The sequence below is a fragment of the Carcharhinus amblyrhynchos genome, chromosome 2 (genome assembly GCF_965287045.1).
Source record: "Carcharhinus amblyrhynchos chromosome 2, sCarAmb.v2.hapA, whole genome shotgun sequence".
Lineage (NCBI taxonomy): Eukaryota > Metazoa > Chordata > Chondrichthyes > Carcharhiniformes > Carcharhinidae > Carcharhinus > Carcharhinus amblyrhynchos.
This window is the reverse complement of record NC_137325.1, coordinates 115,665,655-115,686,459: the sequence shown is the minus strand read 5'-3', so window position 1 is coordinate 115,686,459 and position 20,805 is coordinate 115,665,655. Positions and strand designations below refer to the sequence as shown.

The window sequence follows — 20,805 nt, the reverse complement described above, 5'->3', positions numbered from 1 at the left end:
AGAATACAAGAGCAGGGATGTATTGCTGAGCTGTATAAGGTCAGACACCATTTGGAATATTGACAGCAGTTTTGGGCCCCATATCTAGGGAAGGATGTGCTGGCCTTGGAGGGGGTCCAGAAGAAGGTCATAAGAACGATCCCAGGAATGAATGATTTGTCATACGAGGAACGATTGAGGAGTCTGGGTCTTAGAAGGAGAAGGGAAAAATCTAATTGAAACTTACAGAATATGGAGAGGTTTAGATAGAGTGGACATGGGGAAGGTGTTTCTATTAACGGGAGAGACTAGAACTCGGGGGCAGGTCAGGTCATCGAGTGGTTTTAAGACAGAGGTAGATAGGTTCTTGATCAATAAGGGGATCAAAGGTTATGGGAGAAGGCAGAAGAATGGGATTGAGAATCATATCCACGATTGAATGGCAGAGCAGATCAATGGGCTGAATGGCCTAATTCTGTTCTATATCTTATGGTCTTATGTATCCATATTTTGGTTGAAAGATCATTGAGTTAAAACATAACTTCTCTCCCCACAGATGCTGCCTGATCCCAGCTGAGTTTTATTCTTATTTCAGGTTTTGAACTGAAGGTTTCAATTGGCAATATTTCACTTTTGCAGCTTATACGTACCTCTCCTAATACAGATTTGCTCAGTTATAGATTTTAATCAGCTCCTTTTGTAGGTCTCTAATTGCTTCTAATACAATCCCACTGTCCTGTAAATTACTATTTGTGCATTTGACAAATTTCTCTTTCATTTTCAATCCAGGTCATTAATATAGATTAGGAACAATAGGAACCCCACCCCCGTACCATTCTGGGGACTGCATTCACTGTTTCCCTCACCTCCAACTACCTGAATTAACAATTTACCTTTAAGTTTTTTTTGCTTTAGGACTTCAGAGTAGGCCATTCAGCCCTCTGAGCCTGCACTGCCATTCCATAAGACCATTACTGTGGTTTCAACGCCACTTTCCTGTCTGTTCCTCAAAATGCTTTACCAAAGCATAATCACAAGTGAACTATAATGTGGGGATGATGGAGAATCAGACAGATTCAACAGGAGCTGGCCGGACAAGGTGAAAAATAGTTATGCATTGAATTATTATCCCATATCCCCGAAGACAATTTTAAAAAACAATTATGGGATGTGAGCACCACTGGCAAGACCAGCACTTACTGCCCATCCCTAGTTGCCCTGGAGAAGGTGATGCTTTATCGAACCCCTGTAATCCTGAGGTGTAGGTGCACCCACAGTGCTATCAGGGAGGGAATTCTAGGATTTTGACCCAGCAACCATGTGAAGAAACGGTGATTTATTTCCAAGTCAGGATGGTGAGTGACTTGGAGGGTATCTCCAGGTGAGGTGCTCCCAGGTATCTACTGCTCTTGTCCTTCTGGATGGCAGTAGTCATGGGTTTGGAAGATGCTGCCTAAGGATCCTTGGTGAGTTCTTGAGTGCATCTTGTAAATTGTACACATGGCTGCCATTGGAGGAGGATTGAATGTTTGCAGAAGGGATAGTAATCAAGTGGGTTGCTTTGTGCTGGGTGGTGTTAAGCTTCATGAATGTTGTTGGAGCTGCACTCATCCAGGTAAATGAGAGTATTCCGTTATACTCCTGACTTCTGCCTTGTAGGTGGTGGACAGACTTTAGGGAGGCATCAAGTTACTCATTGCAGGATTCCTAGCCTTTGACTTGCTCTTATAGCTGCAGTTTTTATCTGGCTAGTCCAGATTAGTTTCTGGTCAATGGTAACCACCACCACCACCTCCCCCACCCCCCGGCCCCCGGAGGTTAATAGTGGAGGATTCCGTGATGATAATGCCATTGAATGTCATGGGGCAATGGTTCGATTTGATTTATTGTCACATGTATTAGCACGCAGTGAAAAGTATTGTTTCTTGCATGATATACAGACAAAGCATACTGTACACAGAAGGAGAGGGTACAGAATGTAGTGTTACAATCAAGTAAGTAAAGTTTGCTTATTTGTCACAAGTAGGCTTACATCAACACTGCAATGAAGTTACTGTGAAAATTTCCTAGTTGCCACATTCTGGCAGCTGTAGGGGTACACTGAGGAAGAATTTAGCATGGCCAGTGCACCTAACCAGCATATCTTTGGAGTGCAGGAGGAAACCCATGCAGACATACGGAGAATATGCAAACTCCGCAGACAGTGACGCAAGCTGGGAATCAAACGTTGGTCCATGGTGCTGGGAGGCAGCAGTGCTAACCATTGTGCCATCCTCTAATAGCTAGGGCACAGAAAAAGATCAACGTAATGAGGTAGGTCCATTCAAAAGTCTGATGGCACCTGAGAAGAAGCTGTTCAAGTTGGTTGGTACAGGACCTCAGACTTCTATATCTTTTTCCTGACGGAAAGCAGGTGAAAAAGAGTATGTTCGGGGCATGTGGGATCCTCAATTATACTGGCTGCTTTTCCAAGGCAGCGATAAGTGTAGACAGAGTCAACGGATGGGAGGCTAATTTGCATGATGGACTGGGCTTCGTTCACAACCCTTTGTAGTTTCTTCCAGTCTTGATCAGAGCTATACTTTCTTGTTGGAGATGATCTTGCCTGGCATCAATGTTACTTGCCATTTGTCAGCCCAAGTCTTGATATTGTCCAGGTCTTGTTGCATTTGGACATGGACTGCTTCAAGGAGTCCCAAATGATACTGAACACTGCAGTCATCTGAGAACATCCTGACTTTATAAAGGGAGGAAAACCATTGATGAAGTAGCTGAAGATGGTTGGATCTAAGACACTATCCTGAGGAAACACCTGTAGTTTTATCCTGGAGCGGAGATTATTGACCTACAATCACCACAACCATCTTCCTTTGTGCCAGGTATAACTCTTCCCCTTGATTCTAGTTTTGCTAGGGCTCCTTGATGCCGTACTCTGACAAATGCTGCCCTGGGGTCAAGGGCAGTCATGCTCACCTCAACTCTTGAATTCAGCTCTTTTGTCCATGTTTGAACCAAGGCTATAGAGAGGTCAGGAGCTGAGTGACCTTGGGGAATCCAAAGTGAGTATCTGTGAGCAGATTATTGTTTAGTAAGTGCCGCTTGACAGTTGTTTGGCACACAAGTAGTCCTGTTTTCTAGCTTCATTAGGTTGACATCTCATTTTAGATCTAGAAACAAAGAACATTACAGCACAATACAGGCCCTTCGGCCCTCTATGTTGTGTTACGATGTTCAATCCTAAAATCAAGCTATCCCCTCCCTATAATTCTGGAGTGCTCCATGTGCCTATCCAATAACTGCTTGAAAGTTCCTAAAGGTATGTCTAGTTTTCCTCTGGCATGCCCACCTGCACTCTTCATTCAGCCAGGGTTGATCCTCTGACTTGATGGTAATGGTAGAGTGGAGGATATGCTGGGCCATGAGGTTATATATTGTGGATGAGTACAATTCTGCTGCTGCTGATGGCCCAAAGTATCTCATGAATCTCCAGTTCTGAGCTGCTAAATCTGTTCAAAGTGTATCCCATTTAACATGGTGAGAGTGCCGTACAACACAATGGAGAGCATCCGCAATGTGAAGGTGGGACTTTGTCTCCACAAGGATAATATGGTTGTCATTCCTATCAACAGTCATGGACAGATGCATCTGTGGCAGGCAGGTTGGTGAAGATGAGGTCAAGTACGTTTTTCTCTCTTGTTGGTCCCCTCATTAACTGCTGCAGTTCCAATCTAGCAGCTATGCACTTTAGGACCTAGCCAGTTCAGCCTGTAGTGGTATAATTGAGCCGTGCTGGGTGACGGACATTGAAGTCCCTCACCTAGAGTACATTCTGCACTCTTGCCACCCTCAGTGCTTCTTCCAAGTGGTGTTCAATATGTTACATGTGGGTCATTACATCTTTGCCGCATTAACACATTGAAGAAAAACACAGCATTTGGAAGGTACTATCAGAGAATGGTGCAACACAACAGGAGACCATTCAGCTCTTTCCGTTGACCTATTTTATTAGTGCCACTCCTATTCTTTCCCCATAGCACTGCAAATATTTCCTCTTCAATTACTTTCTTTTGAAAGTTACTATTGAATCTGCTTCTACCACCCTTGCAGGCAATAGATTCCAAACCATAACAACAGTGATAAAAAAGGCCTCGATTCTGTGGTTATACTGACAATAACTGTTAGTAGTTGCCATAAACACAATTCAAAATTTGAAACTGACTGCAAATTTTGGGATTTGTACATGCACAACTGAGGATATCTGAAAGTGTTGTTAATGACTTTTCAGACTTCACTTTTCAGAAGTCATTTAAATTGACATGAACTTCGACTTTATATCATTGGTCCCGCTTTAAATCCACTGGCAAATGTTGCACCTTACCAAGAGAGATGGAACCGATTTTTAAAATAGCACACTAGTTCACAATTACAACCACTATGGTCCTGGAAACAGATTTATATTTCGCCAAATTTCTGTAGCTTTTTCATGTTTTTTAAGTCTAAGATATTTCAGCTTCCACCTTCAGCCAATTTGTATTTCCCAATTTTCTTGGGAAAATTCACTTTCACTTCACTTTCTGTAAAATGATGAAAATAAAAAGAATAAATTTCACTTATTAATTAGCTGTGAGAATACTTTGATGTAATCAGATGCTTAGTCTCTTAAACATTGCTGCTCGTCAGAGATCCCCAGAACAACTGGCGCATATTGAGAAAGATGAAACCACGCCAGAGATTGCTGTTGTGGGTAGCTTTTTTTTGAGATCAGTGACAATTGCTGTCACTTTAATGCTGACTGTAAAGTCAGACAAATTGCATTCAAAACGCTTCACAGTTAATCAAGTAGTTTTGGAAATGTTGTAATGGAAACATAGCAACCAATTTGCAAACAGCAAGTGATAATCACCAGTTATTCTTTTTGTGGTGATGATCACATTGGGCAGGACATCAAGGAAAACTCTGCAGCTCTGCTTGAAATTGTACTCAGGGGTATTTATGTCCATCTTAGAAAGTAGAGAGGGTCTTGGTTTAAACAGAAGCTAGAAACAGGAGTAGGCCCTTTGAGCCTGCTCCATCATTCATTTTGATCATGCTGACCATCAAATTCAATATCCTGATCCCCCTTTCCCTCATATCCCTTGATTCCTAGAGCCCATAGAGCCACAGAAAGGTCTCATCTGAAAGATGGCACCAATGATTACTGCTGCACAACACAGAAACACAGAACATTACAGCGCAGAACAGGCCCTTTGGCCCACGATGTTGCGCCGACCAATTAAGAAAAAAGCAATGACCCTCTAACCTAAACCAATCCCTTTCCATCCATAAACCTATCCACGGACCTCTTAAACACACCCAAACCAGGCGCATCTACAACTGCAGCAGGCAGGGTATTCCATTCCCCCACCACCCTCTGGGTAGAGAACCTACCTCTGACATCTGTCCTATAACTACCACCCCTTAATTTAAAGCTATGTCCCCTCGTGCTAGCTTTCTCCATCCGAGGAAAAAGGCTATCACTGTCCACCCTATCTAAACTTCTAATCATCTTGTATGTTTCAATAAGGTCTCCTCTTAGCCGCCTTCTTTCCAACGAAAACAACCTCAAATCTCTCAGTCTCTCCTCATAGGACCTTCCCTCCATACCAGGCAACATCCTGGTAAACCTCCTCTGCACCCTCTCCAATGCCTCCACATCCTTCCTATAGTGTGGGGAACAGAACTGTACACAATACTCCAAATGCGGCCGCACCAGGGTTTTGTACAGTTGCAACATGACGTTGCGGCTCCTAAATTCAATCCCCCTACCAATAAACGCCAAGACACTGTATGCCTTCCTAACAACCTTATCGACTTGATTTCCAACTTTCAGGGATCTATGCACATATACACCTAGATCCCTCTGTTCGTCAACACTATTCAGAGTCCTACCGTTAGCCCTATACTCTACACATCTGTTATTCCTGCTAAAGTGAATTACCTCACACTTTTCCGCATTAAACTCCATCTGCCACCTCTCGGCCCAGCTCTGCAACTTGTCCAAGTCTCTCTGTAAACTATGATACCCCTCTTCACTATCTACCACTCCTCCAACTTTGGTGTCATCAGCAAATTTACTAATCCATCCTTCTATACCCTCATCCAGATCATTTATAAAAATTACAAACAGCAGTGGCCCCAAAACAGATCCCTGAGGCACACCACTTGTAACCGAACTCCATGACGAATACTTCCCATCAACCACCGCCCTCTGTCTTCTATCAGCTAGCCAATTCCTGATCCAATTAACTAAATCACCCTCAATCCCATACATCTGCATTTTCTGCAGAAGCCTTCCATGGTGAACCTTATCAAACGCCTTACTAAAGTCCATATGTACGTCAACTGCCTTACCCCCATCCACCTCTTTGGTCACTTTTTCAAAAAACTCAATAAGGTTAGTAAGGCACGACCTACCCTTCACAAAACCGTGCTGACTATCTCCAATCAATCCATTACTCTCTAAATAACTATAAATCCTATCCCTAATAATTTTTTCTAATACTTTGTCCACAACAGAAGTAAGACTCACCGGTCTATAATTCCCAGGGAAGTCTCTATTCCCCTTCTTAAACAATGGGACAACATTCGCTATCCTCCAGTCTTCTGGCACTATACCTGTGACCAACAACGACCTGAAGATCAGAGCCAGAGGCTCTGCAATCGCCTCTCTTGCCTCCCAGAGAATCCTAGGGTAAATCCCGTCCGGACCAGGGGACTTATCTATTTTCAAACCCTCAAGAATATCTAGCACATTCTCCTTATCTACTGCAATACTATCCAGTTTACAACCCTGTAACCCAGTGTTCTCCACAACTACATTTACGTCTCCCTGCGTGAATACCGAAGAGAAATATTTGTTCAGTGCCTCTCCAATCTCTTCCGGTTCCACACATAACTTCCCACTGCTGTCTCTGACTGGCCCTAATCATGCCCTAACCAATATTCTATTCTTAACATATCTAAAGAAAGCCTTAGGATTCTCCTTAATCCTATCAGCCAAAGTCTTCTCCTGTCCTCTTTTAGCTCTTCTTAACCCACTCTAACTCCCTCCTGGCTAATCTAAAGCTTTCCAGTGCACTACCTGAGCCCTCAAGCCTCATCCTGACATAAGCCTCCCTTTTCCTTCTAACCAGCGAATCAACTTTTTTAGTGCACCACGGTTCCCTTGCTCGACCATTTCCTCCTTGCCTGACAGGGACATACTTATCAAGGACTCGCAGTAGCTGCTCCTTGAATAAACTCCACATTTCGGATGTTCCAAGACCCTGTGGTTTCCCAGTCCAACCTATGCTCCCTAATTCTCTCCTAATAGCCTCATAATTACCCTTACCCCAGCTATAACTACTGCCCTGAGGTTCATGCCTATCCCTTTCCATCACTAAGGTGAACGTAACCGAATTGTGGTCACTATCACCAAAATGTTCACCAACTTCCAAGTCTAACACCTGGTCTGGCTCATTTCCCAGCACCAAATCCAACATAGCCTCACCTCTAGTTGGCCTATCTACATACTGAGTCAAAAAACCTTCCTGCACTTCTTCGATACTGAACTGCCAGGCTAGATACTTCCAGGCTAATATTTTCTTAAGTCACCTTTAATTTGTCCCCTTTGATTCTAAACACTTCAGCTACTGGAAAGTTTCTCCTTCTTTACTGTACCAAAACCATTCATGATTGAGTAAATCACTATCAAATCTCATCTTAACCGAGACTGTTCTTTGGTTTGTGAGATATAGAACATAAGAAATAGGAGCAGGAGTAGGCCATCTAGCCCTTCGAGCCTGCCCCGCCATTCAATAAGATCATGGCTGATCTGTCGTGGCTCAGTTCCACATTCCCGCCCTCTCCCCATAACCCTTAATCCCCTTGCCTATCAAAAACCTATCAACCCGCGTCTTAAAAATATTGAGCGAGGCAGCCTCCATCATTTCAACGGGCAGAGAATTCCAGAGATTCACCACCCTTTGAGTGAAATGTCAGAAAATTAGAGAATTGCAAATATTAAAAAGATTATTTTAAAAACAGGGTGCAAGAATAAACACAGCAACTACAGGCCAGTCAGTTTAATCTTGGTGGTGGAAAAGCATTTAGAGGCCATAACCTGGAACAGAATTAAATCACCGCAGATTAATTCAGGAACGCTAGCAGAAGATTTGTTAAAATAAAATCAGGAGGTAACAGAAAAGGTTGATGCAGTTTATATGGATTTCTAAAAGCTTTATAATAAAATGCCATACTATATATTTACCAGCAAAGTTGAAGTCCATGTAATAAAAGGAAAATGACAGTATGGACAGAAGTTGGCTGAGTGACAGAAACCATTAGTGGCGAGTGGTTATTTCTCAAGCTAGAAGGCGGCATATGGGGGGGGGGGGGGGGGGGGGAGGTCCACAAGTCCATACTAGAACCACTGCTTTTTTTGATATATATTAATAACCTACACTTGGGGTTGCAGATTACAATTCCACTTTAGGAGCAGTCAATATCCATATGCAGCACAACTGGGACAATATTGGGCTAACAAGCAGCAAATAAAATTTGTGCCACACATGTCCCAGCTAACACCATCTCCAATAAGAGAATCCAACCGTCTCCCCATGATATTCTACGGTATTAATATCACTGAATCCCCTATCATTAGCGTCCTGGTGGTTACCATTGACTGGCCACTTAACTGGATTATTTAAGTACTGTGTCTACAAGGACAGATCATCAGAGACTGGGAATTCTGCAGAGTGACTCACTACCTGATTCTCATCTACAAAGCACAAGTCAGGAACGTAATGGAATACTCTCCAGTTACCTGACGAATGGAGCTCCAACAACACTGAAGGTCAACACCTTCCAGGACAAAACAGCCTGCTCGACTAGCACTTCATCCACCACCGATACTCAGTGGCATTAATGTGTATCATCTACAAGCGGTATTACAAAAGCTCACCAAGGCTCCTTTAACTACATCTTCCAAAGCAGTGACCTCCACCACCTAGGACAAGACAGTAGATGCATGGGAACTACCTGCAAGTCCCCCTCCTATATAGACACCTAACATAGAACTGTGTTGCTGTTTCCTCGCTACCTCTGGATCAAAATCCTGGAATTCCCCTCCTAACAGCACTGTGGGTGTTGTGACAACACATGCCACAGACTGCAGCAGGGTTTAAGGCAGCAGCACACCACCACCACCTTCTCAAGGGCTCTGAGGAATGGGAAATAAATCTAGACAGAGAGAAAGAAACTGACCAGCTCTGACAAAGACTCATTCTGGCTCAAAACTATTCTCTCTCTCCACAGATGCTATCAGACCTGTTGAGATTTTCCGGCACTTTGTTTTTGTTTGAGGCAGAAACAATTCACACTGCCAGCAAAATAGTGGACACAAATTTACCTGGAGTGGAAAAAGACGCAACAGTGAGGTGAGGGAAAACTTTTCCAGACAGCAGGTGATTTGAAGATCTGAAATGTACTGCCCAGAGGCAGATTCAATCGATTGACTTATTGTCACATGTGTTGGGGTACAGTGAAAAGTACTGGGGCACGCAACGCGGAATAGGGATCCGAAGAATAAGTAGGACGGTGGGACGAGACGAGTTGCTCTTGTGGAGGGCCTGCACAGCCGCGATGGGCCGAATGGACTCCTTCTGCGCTGCAATTTTTCTATCATTCTACACGTAACCAAAATACATCCCGGGGAACCATTGCTGGTGATGAAAAGGCTGTAAGCAGGCTCAGGAGGGGGCGGGGGTAACTCTACACAGGGTGACCTTCTCGTCACCTTTTCCCCACCGTGGCCTCGCTTCCTTTTTTTCCCTCAAGCGTGTCGGTTACCTTCACAAGAGCGTGTCGGTGACGGGCTCCGGTAGCCCCGGCCTCTCGAGCCGACGGACGGCCGGCCGCAAGCATCTCGCGGTCCCGGCATCCGTTAAGCAGGCCGCACGCGCTCAGCGCGCCGCTCGCCAAACGGCTCCTCCTGTTCCACGCGCAGCAACGGCTCAAAAGCAGCGCCATTTCTTTTTACCGGCTTCTCCTCTCCTGTCCTGTCCCGCCCCGTTCCCCCAGCCCGGCGAGGGAGCTTGGGAATGTGTCGGCCCGAGTGCAATAAAACAAAGATTTATATTAAAAAAAAAGAACAACCCGAGAGGAAACTTTTCAGTAAAATAATAACCATGTTCAGGAAAAAAAGGGGCTATTTTCGCTTATATTTAAAAGTCGATGCAGTCTGACCCGGAAATTATTCTTATTAAACTCTGGAGCGGGGACATTGTTTTCAAAGATCTCTAAAGTAATGTTTTCTTTTGGATGTATATTTGTGACGATGCTTCTTCAGCAATTCAACCTTTAATCATGGTTCTCTAAGATACCTGAAGAGCCTGTAGGCGAAGTACTGACTTCTCCCCTGGCTTTCCAGTGACCAATTGAGATGGTGCACATCTACAAACATTATTCACCTCGTTTTATTTCTTCACTTTCCTTCCGAAAGAAAAGTGCTTCCCTCTGTCCCAGCCGAGTGAAATTGCTTCGCATTTTGTGTATAGAAAAATGGACGTTGGATTTTTGCTAAGATCAAAGTAAAGAGAACTGTGGTTGCAGAAATGCTCAAACCTGACATGACGATGAAGATGATGATGATGATTGTGGGGTTGATTTGGGAGTCAACTGTTGGGATTTTTTCTCGAGGAGAAAGAACAGAATTTGAAGCCGCTTCTGATCCTGAATGTAATTCAGTTGATTCTCGCCATTATTTTGCTAATGGTGATAACTTGGGTTATAGCCAGATTAACCGTAAAAAGATGTCCATGGATTTGTGGAATTTAACATCTCAAAAGTTAATAGGTAAAGTATTTTTTTCCAGGTAGTACAGGTGCAGCAGTGAGCAGGTTATTTACTGGTCGAAGGGGTTCTTAAGTTCAGAGTACCATGTAGATGGATAGTGTGTTCATAAAGTTTTGAAATACTTTATGGTTTTAATATCCTGGCATCACAGTGATGATTCATTTCTCTGTCTCATGCACAAATAACTAAAAAACTGTACCTTCATTTGTGATTCCAATGCAAATTTCAAATCAGGAAGAAAAGAAATGTGTACAAAAGGTTCAGAGAGCTAGGAGATGTTAAGGATCTAGAGGAGTATAAGGCTTGTAGAAAGGAGCTTAAAAAGGAAATTAGGAGAGCCAGAAGGGGTCATGAGAAGGCCTTGGCGGGTAAGATTAAGGAGAATCCCAAGGCGTTCTACAAGTTTGAAGAGTAAAAGGATGAGAAGTGAAGGGATAGGACCAAAAAAAGGTGAAGGGGGAGAAGTCTGTGTGGAACCGGGAGAAATGGCAGAGGTGCTTAATGAGTACTTTGCCTCTGTATTCACGGTGGAAAGTGATCTGGGAGGTTGTCCTACAGGTTAGCAGCAGACTGAAAAGATTGAGTATGTGGACGTTAAGAAAGAGGATGTGTTGGAACTTTTAAATTCTATCAAGATAGATAAGTCGCCAGGACCAGATGGGATGTACCCCAGGTTACTGTGGGAGGTGAGGGAAGTGATTGCAGAGCCCCTGGTGATGATCTTTGCATTGTCGATGGAGACGGGAGAGGTTCCAGAGGATTGGAGGATTGCAGATATGGTTCCTATTTTCAAGAAAGGGAACAGGGATAGCCCGGGAAATTACTGACCGGTGAGTCTGACCTCAGTGGTTGGTAAGTTGATAGAGAGGATTCTGAGGGACAAGATTAATGAGCATTTAGAGAAGTTTAGAATTATCAGAAATAGTCAGCACAGCTTTGTAAAGAGCAGGTCGTGTCTTACGAGCCTAGTTGAGTTCTTTGAAAATGTGTTGGAACACATTGACGAAGGAAGAGCGGTGAATGTGGTTTACATGGACTTCAGCAAGGCGTTTGATAAGGTCCCCCATGCAAGACTTCTTGAGAAGGTGAGAGGGCATGGGATCCAAGGGGCTTTGGCTTTGTGGATCCAGAACTGGCTTGCCTGCAGAAGGCAGAGAGTGGTTGTGGATGGGTCTTTTTCTGCATGGAAGTCGGTCACCAGTGGAGTGCCCCAGGGATCTGTTCTAGGACCCTTGCTGTTGTCATTTTCATACATGACCTGGATGAGGAAGTGGAGGGATGGGTTAGTAAGTTCACCGCGATACGAAGGTTGGTGGTGTTGCGGATAGTCTGGAGGGATGCCAGAAGTTGCAGCGTGACATAGATAGGATGCAACACTGGGCGGAGAAGTGGCAGATGGACTTCAATGTGGATAAATGTGTAGTGGTCCATTTTGGCAGGACCAATGGGATGAAGGAGTACAATATCAAGGGTAGGAGTCTTAGCAGTGTTGAGGAGCAGAAGGATCTTGGGGTCTGGGTCCATAGGACTCTTAAATCGGCCTCGCAAGTGGAGGAAGTGGTCAAGAAGGTGTATGGTTTTCTGGCCTTCATTAATTGAAGGATTGAGTTTAGGAGTGGGGAGGGAATGCTGCAACTTTATAAGACCCTTGTCAGACCCCACTGGAGTACTGTGCACAGTTCTGGTCGCCTCACTACAGGAAGGATGTGGAAGCTATTGAGAGGGTGCAGAGGAGATTTACAAGAATGTTGCCTGGATTAGGAGGCATGCCTTATGAAGATAGGTTGAGGGCGCTAGGTCTCTTCTCCCTGGAGAGACGAAGGTTGAGAGGCGACCTGGTAGAGGTTTATAAAATGTTGAGAGGAATAGATAGGGTGGATTCGCGGAGGCTATTTCCCAGGGCTGAAATGGTCACTATGAGAGGACACAGGTTTAAGGTGCTGGGAAGCAATTACAGAGGAGATGTTAGGGGTAAGTTTTTCACTCAGAGGGTGGTGAGTGAGTGGAATCGGCTGTTGTCAGTAGTGGTAGAGGCGAACTCGCTGGGGTCTTTTAAAAGACTTCTGGATGAGTATATGGGATTTAATGGGATTGGAAGTTACAGATAGTTCTATGGCCTGGTAGGTATGGATGTGATCGGCGCAACTTGTGGGCCAAAGGGCCTGTTTGTGCTCTAGTGTTCTATGATAGAGTCATAGAGGTTTACAGCATGGAAACAGGCTCTTCAGCCCAACTAGCCCATGCCGACCTTTTTTTTTAATACCCCTAAGCTGATCCAAATTGCCCGCATTTGGTCCATATCCCTCTATACCCATTTTACCCACGCAACTGTCTAAATGCTTTTTAAAAGACAAAATTGTACTCGCCTCTACTACTATCTCTGGCAGCTTGTTCCAGACATTCACCACCCTCTGTGTGAAAAAAATGCCTCTCTGGACACTTTTATATCTCTCTCCCCTCACCTTAAAACTATGCCCTCTAGTTTTAGACTCCTCTACCTTTGAGAAAAGATATTGACTATCTAGCTGATCAATGCCCCTCATTATTTTGTAGACCTCTATAAGATCACCTCTCAGCCTTCTATGCTCCAAAGAAAAAAGTCCCAGTTTATCCAGTCTCTCCTTATAACACAAACCATCAAGTCCGGGTAGCATCCTAGTAAATCTTTTCTGCACTCTTTCTAGTTTAATAGCCTTTCTATAATAGGGTGACCAGAACTGTACACAGTTTTCCAAATGTGGCCTTACCAATGTCTTGTTCAACTTCAACAAGGTGTCCCAACTCCTGTATTCAATAGACTAAGTTGAAATAGCAGCAATAAAAACAAAATGCTGGAAAAACTCAGCAGGTCTGGCAGCATTTTTGGAGAGAGAAAATAAAGTTTCAAGTTTGTACGACTTCTTTGCCAGACCTGCTGAGTTTTTCCAGCATTTACTGTTCCAGCATCTGCCGCATTTTGCTTTTCTATTAAGATTAAAAAAAAGCATGGATCTGGTTTCTGAAATTATGAAAGATGTAAACAGCTTTTTTTGGTCTGCCAAATTTTAAGAAAATATACAATGTGCAAAGTGGGAAATGTGAAATTATCCACATTGGTCAGAAGGACGGGGAAAAAATATTTAAATGGAGAGAGACTACAGAATGCTACAGTACAGAGGAATCTAAATGTCCTCGTATATGCTAACTTTTGTGATTCATGTAAGTATAGCAAGGGATTAGGAAGGCATATAAAATGTTAGTCTTAATGGCAAACGGATAAAGTATAAAAGTAGGCAAGGCTTCCTACAACCATTCAGGGCATTGAAGTGCACTGAGTGTACTGTGTATAGTTTTAGTCCCCTATATAGGGAGAGATATACTTGTATTGGAGGCAGTTCAGAGAAGGCTAATTCAGTTGATTCCTGGGTTGAGGAATGGTTGAACAGGTTGGGGCAATGCTTACTGGAATTTAAAAGAATGAGAGGTGATCTTATTGCAGCATGTAAGATTCTGAGGGAGTTTGACAAGGTAGACACTGAGATGTTTCCCCTCATGGGTGAATCTAGAACTAGGAGATATCTCCTATTTAGAAGTTGAAGAGGAATTATTTCGCTCAGAGGATTGTTCATCTTTGGAATTCCATAACCCAAAGAGACGTAGAGGCTGTGTCATTGAATACATTCAAGGCTGAGATTAACAGATCTTTCAACAGTAGGGAAGACGAGGTTGATTGGAACAGGCAGGAAAGTGGATTTGATGCTAAGTTCAGATCACCCATGATCTTACTAAATGGAAGGGCAAGCTTGAACAGAGAGAGCAAACCCTTGTCTGCTAGCACATTTGTTTCAATAATAAACAAGGTACGTGCATTTTCTTCATGGGAAGTAATTACAGCCACCTTGACAAAGTTGCTGATTTTATGAGCATGAAGTAATTATTGTAAAACACCACTGTGGTTTTTATTAAGCACTAATAACAGAATTAAAAATCTCATTACTAAGGGGCATATGTCATAAGTAAAGCACATTGAATCCATCATATTATTTCCTAACTTTTAGGCTAAGGGATGTGTGAGACTATGTCACTGTTTGTCAGTGGCCAGCAATGCAGAAGTTTAAGAATCACAGGTGCAACAGTAACACCATTACTCCTTCCAAAAATGCTTAAAAATTGGAGTGTAATTGCCAAAAAGTACACTTGAAGGAAAGATGCTGAATGAAGGATGTGAATAAACAAAGCAACTTAATTTCTCATAAATGCTGGTGTGAAAGCTATATAGATTTTGGGATATAATGCTAACAGCGATTTAGCTTGTGTAGGTTGGACCTCTAGTACAATTTGAGAAGTAATGATAAATTTGGTTAGGTCATGGTTGAACTTGTCTGGTAAAAATTGGTCCAGAACTTGCAATTTCCAGGAATTGTTTCCTGGTATGATACCATGGAAGACGTGTAAAATCCACCTGCACCCCCCACTTCTGCAAGTACTGCATAGTAATTGCCTGGAAAGTTTAAAAATTTGATGGGCAATTATCCTGCACCTGGAATCATCTGATACTCTTACTTAAATCGGAGATTTTGTCTATCTTAGCAGAATAGTTATCTAGGAAAATTTAAAGAGATCAAAATCAATTCTAATTCCTGGCTAGCTACACCACACTGTGGGGTGGCACAGTGGTTAGTGCTGCTGCCTCACAACGCCAGGAGCATGGGTTCGATTTCCAACTTGGGTCACTATCAGTGTGGAGTTTGCACGTTTTCCCGATGTCTGCATGGATTTCCTCCAGGTGCTCTCACTCCAACCAATCACCCTAGCAACTCTCAGACTACCCCCAAACCAGCGAACAAAATCCCACATCTTTTCTTTTTGTATAAAACCCACAACCCATACCATAGTTAGAGCATTACAGAAATAAAATTTGCGACAAGCCAGATTTTCTTTTGTCGAGAACATTGAGAAAAGATCATAAATAGAAGAAAAGAATTGTGAGTCCTCACTCTTTGAATATTAGAAGGCTGGGGAGAAGCAACAAAAGAATTAAGGATTGAAGCACCAGTGTAAAAAGGCAAGTTTAAAAAAAAAGCTCTGTGTGGTTTTAAGAGGGTCTTTCCTGATCAGAGAGGGTTGAGATTTCAGACAGTATCTGGCATTCTTAAAAAGAAGGAATGATATGCTACACAACTGGGACTGCTTGAAAAAAAACATCAAGTCAATGGACTCCAGGGTTAAAAGGTTAATGAGAAGACAGAAAGTAAAATACATCAAGCAGTCTCGAGTTCTTAGTGCCTGCAAGAGAAATGATGGGTCAATCGGGATCCATGGGACATTTCAATGAAGAAAATTAGTCATGGAGTTCCAACGCAGAGCACTTTGTATGAGCGAGTTGCTTGTAACTAGCTTTTCTTAATACACTAAGAAGTAGAACCTACAATTTGACTGGTGCATGGTTCATCCAGCAAAGCCAGGAACCAAAACATATAATGATGTGACAAAAGTCTTTGAAGAGTATCACTCTTCAAAGCCATTGATCATCGCGGAACGGTTCAGGTTCCACCGAAAGAATGAAGTGACGGGCAAAAATATTGCTCAGTTTGTGCCAATTTTAAGGCTGGCCAACACTGTGAGTTTGGCAAGTCATTAGAAGATACTCTTGGGGACCATCTAGTTTGTGGTTTCTAAAATGAGGCTATCCAAAAGAAGCTTGATTACTGAACATGTCTTAACTTTAAAGAAAGCAGTATAAATCGTATTGTGGTTGGAACTGACTGTTAATGAGGCTTCACAATTTGGTATAGGAATGAAGATCCACAAATTAGAAACTGACCTTAAGAAATCAAAACAACACAAGCAAGATGTGTTAAAATGGGCCATTCAGCAGATGAACACTGGAACAAGGATTATAAATGCAAGAACCATTGAAAAATGGGTCACATTGCAAAAGTTTATTGGGCTAGACCCGCTTGAGAAGAATATTCAGAAAAAGAATCTTTGTACCTTCAAGAAGAACAACAAGTTGGATTCTACAAAAAAATTGAATAAGAATGAAAAGAATTATGACTGTAAAGAAGAGAATGGCCTGAAATATGATGAAGAACTCCAGCTGAAAGTATTATCCATAGAGGGTGAAGCACATAGATTCTGAGTGATTCTAAAGTTAAGTGGACAACCTATTAGGATGGAAGTTGATACTGGGGCTGCTGTGTCTTTAATTTCTGAGACTCCATACTAAGAAAAACTGAAGTTTCTTCCTTTGAAAACAGCTGGTGTAGGTTTAAGAACATACATGAAAGAGATTGTGTCTCTTAAAGATTATATCATGGTCAACATAGAGTTGAGTAGACAATCAGTGGAGTTAACCCTCCTTGTAGTCTGTGGTAATTTTCCAGCTGTATTTGCGAGACAATGATTTGAGAAGATGAAGCTTAATTGAAATGCTGTCAATGGATTATTCAATGACAAAACAGACCAATGTGAGTGTTTTTGAAGAGACGTTTGGTTCAGTGAAGGAAGTTAAAGTTAAACTCACAAGTCTAGTAGTCAACAAAAAAACATCAAAGCAAGAGCAGTGCCTTATGCAATGCCAGGGTCAAAGAAGAGTTAACACAAGTGTGTTAGAGCAGGTTACAATGAGTGACTGGTCTATCCCCGTCATGCCTGTCATGAAACTAGATGTTTCAGTTTGTATTTGTGGTGATTTTAAAACAAGCAAGCATAAATCCAGTGTTACGTGCTGATCAATATTCGCTTCTTTTAATTGACATTTGTTTGCAGGGCTATCAGGTGGGCAGAAATTTAGCAAAATTGATCTTTCACAAGCATATTTACGGATGAATATAGCTGCTGAATCACAACTATTGCTTATTGTCGTTACTCATAAAGGTCTTTTTATTATAAAAGATTGCCTTTTCAAAAAGATTCCAAAGATTGATGGATCAATTATAGGTGGTCTCTCTGGTGTACAATGTTACCTGCATGATCTTCTAATTACAGGGTCCAGTGAAAGAGCACTTGAATAATTTAGAAGCATCATTGGAATGTCTTCAAGTACATGTTCTGCATATAAAGAAGCATGTGACTTTTTTCAGAATTCAATCCACTATTTGGGCTACATTATTGATAGTAAAGGCCTACATAAAGCACCTAAGGAAATGGATGCTATTTTAGAAACACTGTATCTGACGAACATGATGCAATTGAGGCCCTTTCTATGATTAGTAAATAATTATGGCAAATTTGTTCCTAACTTAGCCACACTATTGAAACCATTGTAATATTTGCAATATGTGAAACAGTGATGGAACTAGGTGAGAGAATGTGAGAAAACACGCAAGTATGTCAAAGGTGATTTGCGGAAGTCTGACGTGGTGGTTCATTTTAAGCCAAAGCTACCATTATTGTTTGCTTGCGATGCTTCGCTTTATGGAATAGGGGCAGTCATTTCACATATTGTACCTTTGGGAGAGGAATGACCAAAAGCTTTTTCTTTGCATGCTTGGACTTGAGCTGAACCTAACTATGTTCAGCTAGAAAAAGAAACATTGAGTGTAGTTTTTGGTGTACCAGGGTTTCATCATTGCTTATATGTTTATCATTTCACATTACTGACTGATCATCAACCCTTAACTACTATTTTTGGGCTGTAAAAAGGCATTCCATCCTAGCTGCTTATTGATTGTAAAGATAATCACTGATCCTATCTGAACATTCTTATGATATAAAATATAATCAATCAGAGTGCCTATTGAGTAGAGTACCTATTGAGCAGATGCCACCATCTAATTTTTCTAATATTCCTTATTTTCACTAGTAGATTATTTGCCTGTGATAGCTTCTTAAATTCAGAGACATGCCTGACCTACAGAAATGATCCCGTGATGGGGAAGGTGATGGATATGGTATTGAAAGGAATGATAGCTAGATTGCGTCATCCGCATTCTGACTTGAAACAATATGTGTCAAGAAAGCTTGAGCTGACTGTCCAAGGCGGGTGTGTATTGTGGGGAATCTGGCTGATCGTCATTTTAGTCTACGTAGAAGAGTTCTTGAACAACTATATAAAGGACACTCTGGTATAGTACGGATTAAGGAATTAGCACCCAGTTATTTTTGGTGGCTGGGCTTAGATGCTGAGATTGAAGGAAAAGTGGGACAATGTTATTCCTGTGCGTGAAAAAGAAATACATCACCGTTGTCTCCTTTGCACCCTTTGGAGTTACCTACAATGCTGTGACAATGGTTGCATTAGACTTTGCTGGTCCTTTTGAGGGTCACGTGTTCCTAGTCATAATTGATACACAGTCAAAGTGGCCAGAAGTTGTTATCATGAGATTTACTTCAACTGAATAAACCATTGAAAAACTTGATGAAATTTTTGCAAGATTTGGTAAACTGCAACATATTTTTAACAATAATAGTTCATAGTTTACAAAAGTTTAAGGATTATCTGAAAGTAAATGGTTTTCAGCATGCAAAATCTGTGCCTTATCATTCATCAACCAATGGATTGGCTGAAAGATTTGTACAATCCTTGAAACATTCTTTAAAAGTTTCAAGAGAGCAAAATTTGTTATTAGATCAAAAAACTATTTGTTTTTTGACATAGAAACGCAACTCGTGACTACCCAAAGTTCACCTGCGTTAAGAGAAAGTTGAGAACTACGTTTGATTTGTTATTACCTCCAGAAACTTCAGATATAGGACAGCATCAACAACAATCTCAAGTTACTAGACAAGAAGTGAGGGTAAAATAACCCTCATTTCAAAAGGAGATTGAGTGTTGGTGTGTAATTAAGTGAGAAATGGGTACCAGTCACAGTTTTAGCAAAAATGGGTCCAATTTCTTACAAGGTGCAAACTGGAGATGAACTAGGTTGGCAATGCCCTGCTGACCAATTGTTGTCATCTCAGAATAACTTCTCAGAATCGTCTCCAGAAGTACCAATTTTTTTAGTCCCAAGTGTTGTGAATACTACTGCAGAAGATGTCGTTGAATCCAAGTTGCCTGATGATTGTAGGAATGATGCAGAATTAGTTTCAAGAGAAGTGTCTTCTGAAGTTCCAAATCATACCTCTAGGGTCAAAGACAGCCAAATTCCAGAACGTTCCAGAATAAACAACCTTCTGATCGTCTTTCTTATTGATTTGAGTGGAATGATTAATGGTACATAGTACTGTGTCTAGAGTATTATTGGTCGTATGTATAATATCTTAGTAATTTGTTGTCATGTCCACAGAAGTAAAGAAGGAGGGATGTTATATATATTCAAGTGGTTTCAGTTTCCTTTAAGAGCTAATCACATGATTTTATGGTGATGTCATTAGGGTGTTTGCATAGGCTGCTGTTTTAATTTCAGTTTGTACTCTGTACAGGCAAGACCTCTCAGAATAAATCTATTGTTAGTTTGAATCTATGTGTGCAAACCATTTTTTTTGTGTAAAACCCACAACTCTTAACGTAAGACATTACATAGAATTTAACTGGTTTATGATAGCTAGTGCCATAAAATGGGGACATGGCTTCAGTTAGCCCAACAACTACATCCTGCAAAGAAAGGATATGGGTACCAGGCATGTCTTCAGATCCAGGTTGGAAGTTTGAGCAAGAAATTTGCTGCACCAATCTAAGGTAGGCAAGGAGCAGAGTGGCAGCTGACTGTCGTTGCCACTCGTTGGAAGTTCTGGTCCAATATTTTGTTATCTCCATTCTACATACAGAACAGGTATATGAAAGCTGAATGAATACTTGAGCAGAGGAAGATGCCCTTTGTCCTGGTAGGTGTTAAATTTCTTGATATTGTTTGAGCTGCACTTAGAGGCAAACGAGAACTGTTTTATTTTGTGTTAGGTGCAACTCTAAAAAGTGGGAATTTTACCTCTGAATTCCTATTGATTCCAGTTCCCTGATGTCACACTTAGGTCAAATGCTGCCTTAATGTGAAGAGCAGTCACTCACAATTCACCTCTGGAAGTTAGCTC

General features: G+C 41.9%; 2 protein-coding genes across 5 annotated transcripts in view; one reads left to right on the top strand and one right to left on the bottom strand.

Moving 5' to 3' along the window:
• Positions 1–10,050, bottom strand: part of pdss1 (prenyl (decaprenyl) diphosphate synthase, subunit 1) — a 48,505-nt gene extending 38,455 nt beyond the window's left edge. The window contains exon 1 of the mRNA XM_080211593.1: positions 9,847–10,050. Within this exon, the coding sequence (XP_080067719.1) occupies positions 9,847–10,026 (180 nt within the window). The 5' untranslated portion in view covers positions 10,027–10,050. The remainder of the gene's footprint in view (positions 1–9,846) is intronic.
• LOC145357916 (protein nucleotidyltransferase YdiU-like) overlaps positions 9,198–20,805 on the top strand; it is a 79,372-nt gene continuing 67,764 nt past the window's right edge. For 2 of the 4 annotated variants that reach the window (XM_080211488.1, XM_080211497.1), the window contains exon 1: positions 10,278–10,851. In XM_080211488.1, coding sequence (XP_080067614.1) covers positions 10,611–10,851 — 241 coding nt within the window. In that variant the 5' untranslated portion in view covers positions 10,278–10,610. Of the gene's footprint in view, positions 9,435–10,273; positions 10,852–20,805 lie in introns of those variants that run through there. The other 2 variants (XM_080211505.1, XM_080211514.1) reach the window with 2 other exon arrangements.